This window comes from Cnephaeus nilssonii, assembly GCF_951640355.1.
Source record: "Cnephaeus nilssonii genome assembly, chromosome: 13".
NCBI lineage: Eukaryota > Metazoa > Chordata > Mammalia > Chiroptera > Vespertilionidae > Cnephaeus > Cnephaeus nilssonii.
Genome location: NC_137084.1, coordinates 45,808,970 through 45,827,650, shown reverse-complemented (window position 1 = coordinate 45,827,650; position 18,681 = coordinate 45,808,970). Strand labels below are relative to the sequence as shown.

Here is an 18,681-nt window from a genome sequence, read left to right as displayed (position 1 = left end):
CAGACAAAACAACTGAAGAATATTCTACAAAGTAACTGATCTATACTCTTCAAAAATGTCAAGGTCAAGAAACACAAAGAAAGGCTGAAGGATTAGCTAAAGTTAAAGGAAAATGAAGAGCCATGACAATTAAATGCAACTAAATGCAATGCATAATCTTAAATTAGATTGTGGACTGAAGAAAAAAGTATAAAGAATATTATTAGACAATGATGACATTTGAATGGATTATAGAATCATAGCATTAAATTTCTTGATTTTGATAACTGCATTTTAGTTATGAATAGACTAACCCTTAAGAAATATGAACCTACAAATGTAAGTATTTAGGGGTAAAGGACATATCTACCACTTGTTCTCAAATCGGGGGGTGGAGGGGTTTAGTTAGAGAATCAACAACAAAGCTAACAGGGCAAAATGTAAACTAGTGGTGAATCTAGATAAAGAGTATACACAGGAGTTCTTTTTACTCTTCCTGCTACTTTCTCCTGTCTTAAATTACATTAAAAGAAAATGTTGCTATTTTTTTTTGGGGGGGGGACGCTAAAAACCACAAAAGCAATATAAAATAAAAATGGACTTCTAAGTAGTGTTTAGATTCCTAGCAGTTATGATACTCAAATACTCTGAAAACCAGCACAATTTTAGACTGACTCAAACCTTTATCCCTTTCTCTTTAAATCACAGCATATATATTCCCAACACCTTGTCTTTGTGAGAATGTACTAAAGAGCTATACAAGGATATGGGAAGGGTAAATGCAGATTATAAAAACTGGCTTCATATTCAATTACATTAGATATGCTTAGTCTGATATAAAATATCTCTGTATTACAGAATTTTTAAAAATACAAAATGAAAGAAAACTAATAAAAACAGATGATGCTTATATTATAATAGATCAAAGAGCAGAAAACCTTATATTTAATCACGTCTAGAAATAGCCAAACTCTTGCACCATCTTAGAATGACAACTGAAGACTCACTAATGAAGTGACATGTTTGGGAAGTACTGATTGATTTAGGGCTCCCTTAGGAAAAGAAGAGCAATTTCAAAAGATCATCTGAGATTATATATGTACATATATATAATCTCAGACACACACACACACACACTAGAGGCTCAGTGCACGAATTCGTGCACAGGTGGGGGACCCTCGGCCTGGCCGGCGATGGGGCCGTCTCACCCAGTCCCAATCAGGGCCCGTGGGGGCTGGCCAGCCAGGGAGAGACCGTGGGAAGTTGGCCGGCCGGGGAGGGACTGCGGGACGGCTCCAGGGCATGTCTAGCCCTCTTGCCCAGTCCCGATCGGCCGGACCCCAGCAGCAAGCTAACCTACCGGTAGGAACGTCTGCCCCCTGATGGTCAGTGTGCTTCATAGAGACTGGTCGAGCAGTCGACCGAAAGGTCAACCGACAGGTCAGACACTTCGCATATTACGCTTTTATTATATAGGATATATATATATATATCTATGTGTGTGTGTATATATACACACATCTACTATTCGTGCCCCCCTTTTAGCACCAATGCATAAACTAAATATTTTACATTATTTTATAAAATGAGTGACATATTGTTCATTTGTTAAAATCAACTTTTTTATTTACTTTGAATTGATGAGTTTTCAAAGACCATTTCAAATACTACTTCCTTCATGAGGCTTTCTCATTTGCTCCTCGCTGGAGTGTGAACTTTCAGCACTTGGTATTTTTGTTAGTAATAACATTTTGTTACTAATAAAATTCTTATACTGAAGTTGTACATGTAGTTTTTTTTAATCCCCTACTCTAGAGTTTAAGCTCCTAACGAGCAAGAACTATATTTTATTCAGCCTTTGTAGGTTCTAGCATAATTCTTAGTACATAGTATAAACTAACAAATAATTTTAAAATTGAATTATTAAATAATTAGCAATCTGAACCATGTAAGACTAACTTGGGATGACTCTACTTGAAGAGTTAAAAAATAAAGTGTTTGGCACAATATGAAGAGTCTGTATTAGAAAAGTGCTAAGAAAGCACTCCAGAAAGGATAATGGGAAGGCAGGGACAGAAATCGAGTGGCTAAGAATAACCGAGGGAATATAAACCACTTTGCTTAGATACATCAGAGTGCATAAGCATGGGCATAACATACTACCTGACAATAAGAGTGATTTAAGGTAATTGAGTATTAGATTTGTAGAAGGTCTCAAAGATTATGATCATGATTTAATTTCAAATGACTTCCTAGAAGAACATAATTAAAAAAGCACTGAAAACAAAAAGCTTCCCTACTATGAATTATGGCTTCATAGCCCCTTCCTTATAATTAGGAGAGTTATACAATTATTATCTAAACTGGGATACCTTTGATAGTGAAAGGGAATGCTATTAATAATAATGCTAGAACAGACATAAACTAGGACTTGTCCCATGCCAACTGCAAAGCATGATAACCTACTTACAGCCCACTCGTAGCCTACCTCTGGCCACCTTGACTCTTTCTCAAGATTCGGCAACAACCATTTCAAAAGGTATATTCACTTTCTTGCATACTTCTACCTACCCAAAGAAAACAGGAGGAATCATAGCTCTAAGCAGTTTGATAATACCTACCTGTCAAAATCATTATCTTAAGTTTACCAATTATTTGAAGAACATATGCCATGCAGTAAAGAATGGTAGGCCTTACCAAAAACAAAACTTCAGCTCACTAATTACATATCAAACAAAAGAAAATCAAATCAAAAGAAGTGACAAATCAAAGCATATTTGTTTATTTAAAATTTCTAGATGCAACTATTTTAGAACTAGGGCACTATTGTCAGCAGTAATTATATAAAATGAATCTTACCTTGGGAACTTTGGGAGGACTCTGTAGAAGAGGAACTATCTGTATAACTTTGTGGTTCTTCTTTTCCCTCCTGAATAGAAGAATTACTGGCCTCTGCCACCCTGGATGCTTGCTGTAATGTTTCTGTGACCAGCTGCCTTGTTTGTTCACTAACAACTGTGGCTTGAAACGTTACTGGTTTGGGTTTAATAAGAACCTAGAAGAAAAGCAGAAATATACCAAGTTCAAATTTTAGAGCACTATTTAACCTTTTGCACTTGGATGTCAAGTGTGACTCGACACGGTTAGCATCAGTAGCAAAGGGTTAGCGAGTGCAAAGGGTTAAAATGTTAATCTTCTATGTCATGAACAATAATATTTCCTTGGTGTACTAAACAGCATTCTGTACATTTACTATGTTTTGGGCACAACATTGTTCATCAAAGACTAATTCAATCTATGAGCAAATTATAGTCAAGCTACATAAAACATTCTAAGTAGTACATGCCACATTATTACAGCCATGATTCTGACAAGAGCATCTGCCCTTCTTTGTCCTTGCCTGTGATGTCTTCAGGAGTCATTTTACAATCTAGGCTATATAGTAGAAATGAGTCACATGAAAAATACAAGAAGCCTAGATTCCCAGTGGAATTTTTGTGTCCAGATTTCACCAGTCTGTACATTAATTAACATAGTAAAAATAAAACCCTAATTTGTTTAAGTCACTGTTCTTTGGTTTTCTATCATTAGTAACCAAATGAAATTCCTGACACACGTATACAAAGTAAACTTGCTTGGGACTGAAATCATTTTTGAAGAAATCCCCAGAGGAACAATGATGTAGTCAACTATTAGAAGCAATATGGAATATGTGGTAGATCAACTCTTGGCAAAGGTGAAAACCACAGATACCAAAGCAAGTGAAATGAAGAAAGATTTTCAAAATGAACCATTTCATTTCAAAATTTGGACTCTAGGAGTTGACTTCAATTCAGTACATGGAATAATGTTAACTCACCACATTTATTTTTTATTTCTCCCATATATAAGATTTTAAACCTTTTCAGACTCTATTAAGTCACCCATTTCTAAGAATTCAAGAATGAAAACATAATACAACTTAGATAATGGAACAAATCATCAAACTTACTTGTTTAGATAGTAAACTATTTAGCTAAAATTCTGAGGAATCATTCTAAACTCAAATTATTATTTTATAGATAAATTACTACTTTTTACAAAAATTCTAGAATAGCATTTCTCAACCAAAGCAACCTTGCTTCCTTTGATATTCTCAGACATCATGTAAAATACACAGCAGCCCAGCAACTAAGATTAATTCCTGAGCCTCAATTTCCCAAGCAAATTTCCAGAAAAGTTTCCTTAGTAGTAAAAAAATTGAACAGATCTCTAGCTTCTCTATTATTTAAGTTTCAAGTAAAGCAAATTTTTTTAAGTAAATAAAGTGCTTTCAAAGGCCATATTAGCTTATAAAAAGTAAATAATTTTCTCTGAGAGATGCTAAATAACTACCATTCTTCCTCAACAATATACTCCTCAAATAACAATATACAACTTCAACAATTTTATTCCAAGGGGATTCTTTTCTCCAATCTTTGCTCATAATAAGACACAAATATTTAGATATTTTTAAAAAGCGCGAGGAGTGAAACAAAGGGTTTGAAAATGGAAGGATAATTATACACGTGGTCATAACTTTTAATAACATTTTTAAAATATTAGTGATCTTTTCATTCAAATTTCTACTTTGGAATTTTAGGAATTTAAAATATACCTGAGCCAAGAAAAATCACCATTATCTTAGAGCATACCTGTGTTTTCCCTTGCTGCCCATAAACAATTTTTGTTGGGATGATTTTAGCTGCTGGTTGAACTGTGGAACCTATTCCTTTTGGTTGCGTTACAATCATTTTGGTGATGGGTCTTGTAGCAGTGATGATAGCTGGCTTTGCTCCCGTTGGCACTGTCTGAATAGTCTTTTCTCCCTAAATTGAAGTCAGTAACATATGAGATTTATAAGCATTTAAATGATAAAAACTGTCCTTTTACTGAAAAATCACAGAAAAGATTTTATCAGGATGATGGGAAAAAGAACTATAAATTGTGCAACAAAGTACAATGTTTCAAGGTGATCAAAAATCCTAGACTTAATTGAAATGATCTCTGAAGTCATCTGGCTAACTTTCTATCCAAAGAAGGCATTATTTCCTGGTGAGTAAATTAAAAGAATTACTAAATAAGAATACCTATTATACTGCCTCATTCATAGACTAAATATATTAGAAGTCAGAAAATTATAGAAATACTAGAAGCCTGGTGCATGGGATTCGTGCACTGGTGGGGGGTGTGGCCTGTGCAGATCAGCCTGCTGTGGGAGCGCTGCTCATCCTGGTCAGCCAAGTGGCTATGGACCCGCCCTCTGAGTGGCTACTCCTGCTGCGGTCAGCCAAGTGGCGCTCCCACTCTGGGAGTGTACTGACCACTAGGGGGCAGCTCCTGCGTTGAGCATCTGCCCCCTGGTGGTCAATGTGCGTCATAGCAACTGGTCGACTGGTCGTTCTGCCATTCGGTCGCTGGGCTTTTATTATATAGGATATGGAAGTGTAAACAATGATAGAGTTGGAATTATACGTCTTACCCCACCCATATTCATCTTTATTTTCTAATTTATCTAAAATTAACATTTATGTAATAAAATTACTGTGCATTATACCAATAGCTAAAGGCACAGATATAAAATAAACTGCCTAAGTCCCCAAATATAAATTACAAGGATAAATAGCATAATGTCTATGTGAAAAAGCATGGGCAAGAGATGAAATCAGCAATGATTTAACATTCTTTCTGAGGCCATATGGGAAAATACACAGGAAAAACTTAAGGCATTTCCCATGTTTTATTACTAGTATGTTACTAATATCACTTTACTTTATTGTCTAGATAGCATAAGCCCATTAACTTTTCACCATTTTCTACATTTTCATCTGCTTTATTCTTAAGTTCCATTTCTAGTAATTTATTAAATCAATAATTAAACTTAACTAAATTTAATTCAAATAAATGATTTTACTAAATTAGTAAAATTTTAAAAATAAAATCCATAAATAAAAAGGATCTGAATTTTTTCACCTTATCAGTTATTTTAATTTTTAGTCATTAAATGTGTCTATCTAAACTTAACAGCCAGTAAAAACAAAGCACCCAGGTGAGCTGGCAAAAGGTAATCACTATATGAACTTAAGAGCCAAAATTATTACACAACTCACAAGATTAACTATCTGCTATAATTATCTAGAGGACACATGAAGTGTCTGCCAATTGTGCACTTACTTATTTTAACACACACATACCCTTCACAGCTGCATTCTCTGGAAAGAGCTCTAGTTCATTTGCCAAGAACTGCTGGTTTATAAGTGGGCATGCCTATCTATTTAAATAGCTTGATGGCCCTTGTCCAAGTATAATGACCCATTCTAAGACAATTCAAAACCAACTAGCAGGTTATTTTTTTAAAAAGCTTTTCTGGGGTGTGTGTGAGCATGCACAGGAGAGCAAGTGGTTAAGTACAGGTGCGTGTACATATATGGTAAAGAGGATTGGTCTTATACTCTTCTTCTTGTAACTGTCATGCCTTGTGCCTACTATAATATATATCTAGCAACTACAATTCACAAATAACTCTTAGATCTACATGACCACAGGACCTAGGTTACATGGCAACCTCTCTTATATATCAAGTTCTATGAAATTACAAAAAGGTTCTGAAAATCTAAATTCTAACTGTGGCTTTACTTTTGGCTTACTATGTGAACTCAGGCTAGGAACAATCTATGTCTTCCCACCTGATGGAAAACTCTAATGCTGGACCTCTATCAACACTGTGAAGACTGTGATGCCTAGGAAGCTAATAGAAATCTATTATAATGAAGTATAGCATTCTTTTTCAAGCAAAGTAGGGACATTACCAAGCCTAAACAGTTAAGTACTAAGAGTAATAACAATAAAGAACAAAACGAAACAAAAACACTTATTGAGGACTTCCTATGTGCGAGGCACTGTTCTAAGCACTTTCAAAACAGCTACCAGTTAGTGAAAAAACTCACTGGTAGAGATTATCATCCCCAACATACAAATGAGGAAATTAAGGATGAGAGAAGTTGAATAAATTAGCCAAGGTCAAACAACTATGACACTGAGAGACCCAAGGTTTATCTAACTCCAAACCTCTTAACCACTGCCTATATTAATAAACAAAACTATAACTGAATCTGTTATTTAAATTTTTTTACTAGCTCCAAGGTAAAAATGAAAGTAACAAATCCCTGTCAATTAATTTAGCCTTAATCCCAAATATTTCTCTTTTCCCAGCCTAGGCCAAATACTAGGTCGCTCTCTACTGGCCACATGCAGGAATAAAATATCCTCTAACAGATGTCCCCCAGGAGTTAAGCCAGTGGAATCCTCCATCAGGATCAAGCTAAGTATCTAAATCATGATCATAAGCAACCTGGCTATAAGCAACATGTTCTAGAAATTACTGTAAAAAATGGCATCAGTAGATGTGTTTAAACAGTTATTACATCACAGCGGTGGTAAATCAAGCCATTCTGGGCATTGTGGAGTTCTGAAGTTCTTAAGCAAATATTTGTATAGCTGGTCTTTCAAGTCCTCAGTATACTGCTGAGTCTGCAGTTCAAGCTCTTACTTACTCCAGCATTTAGCAATGTTGTGACAACATTTTTGCCCGGGAGGCCTTGAATGGTCGTTCCTTTTCCTGTAGTCTTTTGCACAACAATCACATTGGGCTTGGAAGTCATTGGGATTGTAGTGATTTTGGTAGTCGTTCCTTAGAGAAGGGGGGAGAAAAGGAGGCCTGAGTTAAGAACTAGTGATATTTAACTATTTATGTTGTACATAATTAATACATGTAATCAACGTCATCCCAAGATGACATGAAGGCTGTCATGAGGATGAAAATGAAGGCTTGGAATAATAAATTACAAGTTGTCCTAGAATGAAAGAAAAGAATTGACTCTTATAGCAGACATCTTTTTGGAATCTGAGGACCTACATACCAAACTCAGAACCTAAATATATCACTATCAGTTTCTCCATCAATATTCCTCTCCCAACTAGTTAACTGAAAATCAGAATCTCTATTCCATGATATATATTTTCCCCAAACATAGTATCATATGTAACTAGTGTGATGGGAAAACTCATCAAAAACAACATAAAAAAGAGGTAGTTAAATGCTCATCAAAATTCACATAACCCTAGACTCTAGAGAAAATTTATGGGGAAAAAAGTCATGTATTTTTATGTGATCAAAAAAGACAAACTAAATACTGACTCACAGACTAAGTCACAGGTTAAACATGTGCTCTTATAATCTGCAGCACTGTAAACAGTGAGGATGAAACTCTATTTTTTATTTTTATATACATAAACTTATATTTCCATCTATTAAGATCTACTTAGTAGAGCTATAGCTACTGACCCAAACATCATATTATCTTGCCCTCTCCCCCACATCTGCTTCTCTCCTTACCTATGAACTCTATCTACCTATCAAATTTGTACCCTATATTCTCCTAATTGTCCAAGTTGGAAATCCTGGTACTAATCTTTGATTCATGCCTTGTCTTCACTCTGACAAAAATGAAAATTTCTTGAGGTCCACACTACATCTTTACACATCACTGATTCCTCAATGCTTAGCACACAATGTATGGCAATTACTCAGTAATAAGTATGTGAATGAACCCAATTTGTCACCAACATCTGTCTTCTTTCAAAATATTATCAATATCAGTTCAATAGACAACCCTCATCTATTTTGGCTTCCCATTATTTTCTCCCTATTTCAACTTTCTCTATTACACAAATAGTTCTGATGGTACCTGTAGCAAATATCCTAAAAACCAAACAAATAAAAAAGCCACCTAATTTCATCATGCCAAGAACCCAGAACATGTGAAATTGGTTAAAACCTTCCTAATCCCTCTTGTATTTAGTTCCAACTTCCCATTTTGATTTTCAAATTCCTATATGATTTGCCCTTAATCTACCAATTTGATCTTATTTGTTCTGTGAGAAGAAACAAGTAATCTTTTCAGTCAAAGAAGGGAGTTTAGGCAGTAGACATTTTGGCCTGTGACTTGCAGCTCCCGTGGGGGCTGCCATTTTGAAACAGCAAAGGTCAACTCCTCCCTTTCTCCTCTAGCCAATTGCACAAGACTGTGAGCCTAGGCTCCTCCAACCAAGAGTGAGGGACAGATCACGTGTGTCAGGAATAAAAACCAAGTGACCACCGCTCAGTGTACATGCTGCCAGGCTCTGCTGGTACACACCCTTCTGCAGAAGTGAAGATATGTGCCTTGCTGCTGGCTCCCAAGGGTGCTTCGTATTCTATCAGGACCCCTGATTTTGGGGGCTTGCCTTATTTCTAACAGTTCCTACTCCACAATACATACCATAATTCTAGTCTAACATGTAACTTCTTGACTATGGCTTCCTATTACCTACCACACAAAGCCAAACTCCTCTGCTTAGCTTTCCAGGTTCCATCAGACTTTTAATTTTCAGGATTACCTAGTATATACCTCTCCTTCAGTGTTGGTTTCCACGTGGGTCCTTGAGCATAACAGTCCCAATGCAACTTTTGCACCTGTAATTTCCTTTGCCTATGAAAACAGGCAAGCCATATTTTTCTTCCATGACTAAGCAAAGGACAGATACTCATAAAAATATAATGGATCAATATATTCTCAAGGAGAAAAATTAAACAAAATTTTTTTCTACTGAAAAACCTTAGCATTTCATACAAAAGATTTAGAAATAAGATTGTACTAAGAATAAGAATATTCTAGTTATATGTCAATTTTTTATAATCTTGCTACAATATCCTTGTAATATACTTGCCATCATCTAGTATCTCATCAGCCCAAGGTAACACTCAGGTTACACAAAAAAGCACCTTTATCTATGCACCCCCAGGTTCACAAATGTTTCTTCCTTTATCTGTAGTATCTAAACAATAAGCTAAGAGCCACAAAAACCAGGCTGCCCATTATTCACTTATATCAACTTTAATTCTTAATTAACTCCAGTCCCTCATGTGTTACTAATTATGATGCCTCTCCTTTGGCAATACAACCTCACCTAATTTTGGCTAAGAAAAACTTTTTAGAAAGTAAGCATTAAAAGCTATCTCAAGGAGCCCTGACCGGTTTGGCTCAGTGGATAGAGCGTCGGCCTGCAGACTCAAGGGTCGCAGGTTCGATTCCGGTCAAGGGCATGTACCTTGGTTGCGGGCACATACCCAGTGGGGAGTGTGCAGGAGGCAGCTGATCGATGTTTCTCTCTCATCGATGTTTCTAGCTCTCTATCCCTCTCCCTTCCTCTCTGTAAAATATCAATAAAATATATATTAAAAAAAAAGCTATCTAAAGGAAATGTAAACCAAGCTTTAACTACACCAAAGTATAAGGACCACCAGCTTAACAAATGTGGAGGAGGCTTAGCATAAGGCAAAGCAAGTACAGCATTATATTGAAACTAGTGCCCTGGCACATGGATTTGTGCACATTGAAAAGAAATTAATTAGAAGGTGGCCAGTGGGGTGGGACTGGGCAAGACAGGGCCGGATACGCCCTGGAGCCAACCTCCCATGGTCCCTCCTCAGTCTGCCACACCTGGGGCAGTGCCACAGCTCAAAGGGCGTCTGCAAAGTGAGCAGGGTCCCTCTGGCAGGTGGGGTCCCTCAGCCTGGCCTGCGGAGATCCGGCTCTCTGACATCCCCCGAGGGGTCCCGGATTGTGAGAGGGTGGCTCTCGGGTGATGCACCCCGGAATCGGGCTCCTTTCTCTCTGATTCCGGGGTGCATCACCCGAGAACCACTGCTGCCAAGTCACCGCAGCTCGGCAGTTCCTGCATTGAGCGTCTGCCCTGGTGGTCAGTGCACATCATAGCTACCAGTTGGGAGCGTTTGCCCCCGGATGGTCATTGCGCATCACAGCTACCAGTTGGATGGTCACTTAGACTTTTATATATATAGAAAGAATACAATTTATAATTGATTAGAATGATCAAATTATAAAACTCTAAAATTCCAGTGAGCATGTTGCTATATCTCAGGTGATACCTATGTTATATTGAAGAAAGTAGTACTACTTGTTTTTTTAAAAGATCTTCCTCTATGCTTTCATAGAATTCAGTCTATAGTTTTCATGTTACAACAGAGAGTATAAACTTAGCATTCTTTAGGGCAGAGAATGCACCTCATGTACATCCCTATGTATCACAGCACCCCACCCAGCATCTGGCTCATGGTATATCACAGAAACCATTTATATATACAGTCTTTACTTATAACAAGTCAAGATATAATGGATGCAAATAACTGTGAATCACATTTGGATCATAGGCTATGACAGTGATGCATTCCAGGGATTCCTATTTAACAATAAAAGAATTATGGTAGGGCCCTGACCAGTTTGGCTTAGTGGATAGAGCGTCGGCCTGCAGACTGAAAGGTCCCAGGTTCGATTCCAGTCAAGGGCATGTACCTTGGTTGCGGGCACATCCCCAGTAGGAGTTGTGCAGGAGGCAGCTGCTCGATGTTTCTAACTCTCTATCCCTCTCCCTTCCTCTCTGTAAAAAAATCTATAAAATATATATTTTTAAAAAGAATTATGGTAGGTAGGCTTAAAAAAACACAAATTTTACTATTAACCCAGATTTTACTATGCACAGATTCTTTTTTTCCAGGGTCTACAATTAATTTTATTTACTATCTAAACACATACACTTCTCAATCCCTTCACCTTTTTCACACCATCCCCTAACTCTCCTTCCTTCTGGTAATCATCAGTCTGTTCTCTATATCTGTGAGTCTGTTTTTGTTTTGTTTGTTTATATACTGTTCTTTAGATTCCACATATAAGTAAAAACATATGGTATTTGTCTTTCTGTGACTAACTTATTTCATTTAGTGTAACACCCTGTAGGTTCATCCATGCTGTCACAAATAGTAAGATTTCATTCGTGTTTATGGCCAAGTAATACTCCACTATGTACCTGTACCACAGCTTTTTTTAAATCACAGATTCTTAGGTCACCCTAACAATCTTGGTCTCTTGGGTAATGTTTTGATTTTGATTTTTCAACCACAGTTTACATTCAATACCATTCTGAGACAGTTCCAGATGTACCACAAAGTGGCCAGAAAACCCCACTGCCCCGAGTACCCACCTGGCCCCATACCCAGTTATCTCAACATTATTAACTATAATGTCTTCAGTAATGTTTTATGTTGTTTTGCTCAGAGATAAGCAAATTAATAAATGAATTAAAAAGAATATATTCCCTGACCAGGTGGCTCAGTTGATTGGAGCACTGTTCCATGCACCAAAAGGTTGCAGGTTCGATTCTCAGTCAGGGCACATACCTAGATTGTGGGTTCAGTCCCCTATGGGGGGGAGGGACGGTGTACGGGAGGCAACCAGTTGGTATTTTTCTCTCACATCTATCTTTCTCTCCCCCTTCCTCTCTCTCTAAAAAATAAATCAATGAAAAACATATCCTTAAAAAAACAACAAAAACATATCCTTGGGTGAGAATTAAAAAAAAAGAAAGTACTTAAACACTTGCTTTTTGTTTGGACATTGTATTAAAAATTAAGACAATCAGCCCTGGCCTGGTGGTTCAGTTGCTGGAGCATCATCTCACACACCAAAAGGTTTCAGGTTCCATTCCTGGTCAGGGCACATACCTAGGTTGTAGGTTTGATCTCTGGTCAGAGCATGTATGGGAGGCAACAGATCAATGTTTCTCTCTCACATCGATGTTTCCCTTTACCTCCCTCCCTCCCTCCCTATCTAAAAAATCAATGAAAACATGTCCTCGGGTGAGGAAAGGAAAAAAAGAGTAAGTGTATCAAAATCAAGTTTTGCCATTGTCATGGCTTTTAATAATGTCCTCAGAGTCAAGATAATGAGTTCACCTCTGAACGATTCAATCATCTCCATAAAATATGCATAATTCTTCAACCAACCCACAAAAAACCTTACATATCTCTTAGTCCTCGCTATGTATACATATGTAAGTAAATATTTGACTCTATTAACATATGATTTAAATAACTGCAAAAATGTCATGCCTTCCATTTAATTGCTTATTCCAATAAAAAGAAAAACTTGACCTTTATAGAATGCACTTCGGAAGCATGAACTTGCTTTCTGGGATATTATATACAAAGAAAGTAAGGCCTTCACATAATAATATATGTATAATGTTCATCACAGGATTATTGATAATGAACACAAAAAAATTGTAAGCAACCTAAAACACTGTGTAACCATTAAGCAGAGTGGGAGGGATATCAAAATACATTTAATGGAATGGAAAAAGAATATTATTATATAAAAAACACTGGTTATATTAGCTTTCAAATTAAATACACACACACACACACACACTTATACAAAGAAATGAATAGAAAAAGGAATGAACTGAAACATATACACTTAAATTTCAACACATTTCTCTGGATGATAAAAATTCTAAGTTTTTAATTTTCTTTGTACCTTTCTATATTTTCCAAATTCCCCACAGTGAGGAAAAAAGTCTCACTTTTTAAAGTCTTATATTCTTACATCTAGATTTTTTAGTGTAATTTTAAAAAGTACTCTTTTCTTATTGGGAAATAGTGGTGTGGGGTTGGGGTGTGGACAGACTCTAGAATCCAGCATCTATCTGCTCATGGGTGAAAGCAGAAACTGTCTAAATTCATCCAACCAGGCTTACCAGTTTACTATAAATAGACAGCTTAGAACTGAAAACTAGTAATAAACTAATCTATAATCCTAGTATCACAGAGAACAAAAATAAGAGAACTATCTTTATAAAGGAAATTGATATGTAGCGTAAGGATCAGTTTAGAACAGTCAGAAATGAGGTAAGTTCTTTAGAATAAAAGTGTCAAACAGTGAGGCAGAGGTCCAGACAAAATGAGCTCCATGCAATAGAGTTGTTTCAACTGTGTGCCAAGTGTATCCTATAGTGCTGAAAATTTAAGAACTCTTCTCATGTATACCCACATTCTTGAAACAGCAACTATGAGCTGCTTTATAGTTAAATAGAAAGGTGGGTAAAATGTATACATGATAAAATCTATAAATGTTATATCTAAGCACCTCTTTGCTTCTAGAAAAATGTGCTTGCTTTGCATTGCTCTAACCTAGTACAAAAGCAGCTAAATCATAAATGTCTGAAAACAGAGGCTTTATAACATCTAAACATACCTTCTAACAATATAATACCATAAATTAATATACAGAGAATAAAGAAAAACACTTAAGAGTCATAAAAAGCTACATACCAATGAAAAACATTATCATTTTTAAGAAATGTTTAACCGACTATATGTTCTATACTATTTAAAGATATTGTCAGGTAATAAATTATAACTTGAGTTTTAACTGTGTTATTTAAAATAGCCTCTTAAAATCCGGAGTATGATAATTCTTTCCCTACTGGTTTCACCCTCCTCAGTTTGGCAAATGTTAGATTTTCTCACTTATACTTAAAAGTAGAGCCAAAATTAACAGCTTTAAATATAGTACTTTATACCAATACCATGCCCTGCTTTGCTTTTTTTTTTTTTCACTTCCTGGGTTATCAGCAACATCATATTATGCCAGGAATGTCAATCCCTTCATTTTTAAAATAGAACAATTCACCTGGGGCATACAAGTCCACAGGACTTGCTTGATCAAAGATTATTTACATCATTTTAATTAAAAAATAATAACAACTGAAGAGGTCAATGGAGGGGAAGGAGACATATGTAATATTTTAAATAAAAAATTTAAAATTAAAAAATATATATTTATCACTAAAAAAAAAATCCTATATAATAAAAGGCTAATATACAAATTGTCCCTTCAACCGTGAATTTGACCAGGAGTTTGACCAGGGGGCGGGCCAGCCAACCTCCTGTGGCCCCTTCCCCTGGCCGACCTCAACCCCAACCGGTCCCCCCACCCCGGTCAGGGGTGAGGCCAGCCGACCTACCTCCCCCGGCCCCTCCCCTGGCCAGCCCCACCCCGCCCCAGTTGGGGCAGGCCAGCCAGACCCCACCCGTGCACAAATTCGTGCACTGGGCCTCTAGTAATAATAATAATTATTGAAAACAAAAACCATATTAACATTTCACTTCAGGATCCACAACCTAAATTACTTTAGGAATTAATGAGACCATAAAAACCTAGGTAAGGTTCCAAAATACCAATAAATATTAGCCTTCACTATCTAAGTTAAATATTTTTTAAAGTAAACAGTCCATATAAATGGTGAAAAGCAAAGATATTCAAATATTTTTATTTTTAATAAGCTAAAGTGACATTAGTAACTGAAATTATGAGTTATGGTTCCTCAAACACATTTAGATAAATAAATACTAGTTCTTCCAGTATCTAGAGTGTGTGATCTTGGAAGGTCAATTTCATCTCTGTAACCTTAAATCTGTATCTGTAAACTGGGGATGATGCCAACTATGTCAGAGTTATGAGGTCTAAATAGATGAATAGAATATTTTATAATGAAAAAAATTCTATGCAAATGTAAGCCATAATCGTTTCAATCTGATTAAAAGCAACATTTATTTCTTTCTATTTTAAAATGATCAAAAACTTAATATGTGAAGATTTAATACTAGAACTAAAAAAAACTGTGATCGCTAAACATCAGGACTAAATAAAAGCTTTAGATTTCTAATCAGAAAACTGAGACCAAACAGAATCTTTCAACAGTTGAAATATGTTTCATCCTCTAATCACCTATATCTTTTACATGTTTCAGAGATACCTACCAGAAACTATATTACTGCTAATTATCTTTCCCCCCAAGGTAGCTAATGATTTGGGTACTACTGTAATGATGCTACCACTGGTAGTTTTCACATAGGTTGCAGCTCCAGGGGTTGCAGCCATCCGACCTATGGATGGGCTCACTGTTGGCCGGGTATAGGTTGCCTGTGTGCCTGTAAAATGGGAAAAGCCAAAAGAAAAACTTGTCATTGCTTATAGAAGAATGACAATTTATACAGTTTTACTATAATTCAATGTAATCTACATTGCTTTAACTTGAAAATGGAGTTTTAAGGTGTCAAGACTTAAGTAACAATTTACAGCTAGTTTTCAAAGCACCATACAGAACTATAGCCAAGTCAATTTGAAACAATTTTACACATGAAATATTGTGATGTGTTGCATCAAATTACTAACCCCAGAAAAAGTTAACTCTGTTCCTTCTCCCACTACCTTTCTTCCATTAGTTTTAAGCCAAAAGAAACTTAATTATCTTTCCTGCCAGAGCATTTTAGCTATTTCTGTCATAGATTTTAAGGTCTATAGATTTTAAGGTGCATCTGTTTTATGCTGTCTCAGTGCCAAACCCAATGTCAGCACTCAGGAAATAAGGCAGTACTGTTTGCCTAAAATGTTATAAACTTTTACTGTTTTGTACTCTGCTACCCTGTAAATATATTTCCATCTTTTAAAGAATTATGCCATCATTTTATTAGAGATTAAAGATGCTGCTGCCAAGAATATTTCTTTTTAGCCTAAAAAGTTCACTATTTCCATATTTACTCAACTTTAATTGACCTGTAAAGATATTTTTCTCAAAGGATTTTACACTCCTCCCCACTATTTCTAGGATTTTTTCCTTTTCCTAAAGAGGAATTAAAAACTAATCAAATGAGCCTGTTATAGTTTCCTACAAATCTGGTAACTCAGAAATCCCATTCCTAAACTAAGAACTATTTGTCTTGAGGAGAATGAAAATGACTAAAATAACACCTTCTTCAACTGAAAAAAAATTTTCCATGATAATTAGATTCAAAGGTCACTGTGAAAACCATTTTCAACAACCTCCTTCCCAAAAATATGATTTTAGCAAGTTATTCACCACTTAAAAATACAATCTCTATCCAAAAGAGGGAGGAAGGGAGGAACATTAAGTAGAATTAGTTTAAATTGATTACAAACATACATCTGAATCAGAAAAAAAATTTAGTGCAAAGTAAATGTTATATAGTTTGAATCAGTTAAATTATAACCAGAAAAAAAATTCAACTTCAGCTTTTGTTTTTTTTAAAAAAGAAACACTCTAGATACATAAGTATAGACATATTATTTTTTGCTACCTTCCATAACATAAGGATTCATATATACATAACACTAATACCTTTGTACCAAGTGGTGAAAAGTTTTGGGGGAAGTATGATAGATTTAATACAAAAATAATGGTATATCTAAAGCACAGGCTTTGCATAGAGACAGAAAGTACAGTGGCAGTTGCCAAATCCTGGAAGAAGGTGAGACTAGTTACTATTTAATGTGTACAGAGTTTCAGTTTGGGAAGATGAAAAAGTTCTGGAGCTAGATAGTGGTGATGGCTACAAATGTGAATGTACTCAATACTAACAAACGGCACACTTAAAAATGGTGAAAATAGAAAACTTCATGTTATGTATATTTTACCACAATTTTTGTTTGTAAAGTACTGGGTTTGGAATCAAACAGATCTGAATTCAAATTCCAGTTCTGCCTTTTATTGACTATATGAACTTGGGCAAGTTGCTTAATGTCAGTCTTTGTTTTGTCGCTGAAAATGGAGATAATAGAGCCTAAAGGAGATTAAGTGCAATGTTTGTACAGACCTTTACATACTGGCCAATAGCTGATAGCTTATAAACTTCAGACAGGTATCACCTTACACTATCTAAATTCTATCATCTAAATACTGTCCATCCTCAAAAAAATTGTTAAGAGTTATGCAAATTTAAAATAATATCAATGAATAATTCTTTTTTTCCCCCACCCTAACCCCTAATAATTCTAATATTAATTAATAGTCATAGCTATTGAGCACTCTGCTGGAGACTTTACACACTTGATTTCAATTAATACTTACAATAACCTTATGGCATAGGTATTATTATCCCATTTAAATAGACAAGGGAAAAGACTGAGGATTGTATTACTTAAAATGTTCTACACACTTGTCCTGGACAATGTGCTCAATGGTTAGTGTCAGCCCACGCACCAAAAGGTCTCGGGTTTGATTCCCTGTTAAGGGCACATACCTGGGTTGCAGGTCCCTGACCCTGGTCAGGGCACATGTGGGAGGCAACCAATCAATATGTCTCTCTCTCCTCCCCTCCCTTTTACTCTCTCTAAAACATCAATGGAAAAAATATCTTCTGGTAAGGATTAACAAAAATAAATAAATAAACAAACAAATAAATGTTCTGCACTGTCACTTCCTTGAGCATAGCCTGGTTGCTCTCATATCTAGGCACAATGTCATCCTGTGCCTCCCTCAGTCTGAGGAATGTTTACTACACTATAATGTAATACAGATTCTCAACCTCATTAAAATGAGATCCTTATGAACTGGGACTGCATTTTCATTCACTCGACAAATCCTTACTAACCACTTACAGAACAGAATAGCACGTTCTCTCTCTCTCTCTCTCTCTCTCTCTCTCTTTATATAAATATGTGTGTGTGTGTGTGTGTGTGTGTGTATATATATATATATACACATATATGTAAATACTAGAGGCCCGGTGCATGAAATTCGTGCAAGGGGGTGTGTGTCCCTCAGCCCAGCCTGCACCCTCTCCAATCTGGGACCCCTCGAGGGATGTCCGGTAGGATCGGGCCTAAATGGGCAGCCGGACATCCCTCTCACAATCCAGGACTGCTGGCTCCCAACTGCTCGCCTGCCTGCCTTCCTGATCACCCCCTAACCACTCCCCTGCCAGCC

The 18,681-nt window shown here is 36.3% G+C and overlaps 1 protein-coding gene across 8 annotated transcripts in view; it reads right to left on the bottom strand.

The window, feature by feature from the left end:
- Window positions 1–18,681, bottom strand: part of EMSY (EMSY transcriptional repressor, BRCA2 interacting) — an 80,055-nt gene that overhangs the window by 21,612 nt on the left and 39,762 nt on the right. For all 8 annotated transcript variants that reach the window (XM_079786945.1, XM_079786948.1, XM_079786947.1 and 5 more), the window contains 4 exons: window positions 15,716–15,886; window positions 7,551–7,687; window positions 4,653–4,826; window positions 2,839–3,034 (listed from right to left, as the gene is read on the bottom strand). In XM_079786945.1, coding sequence (XP_079643071.1) covers window positions 2,839–3,034; window positions 4,653–4,826; window positions 7,551–7,687; window positions 15,716–15,886 — 678 coding nt within the window. The remainder of the gene's footprint in view (window positions 1–2,838; window positions 3,035–4,652; window positions 4,827–7,550; window positions 7,688–15,715; window positions 15,887–18,681) is intronic.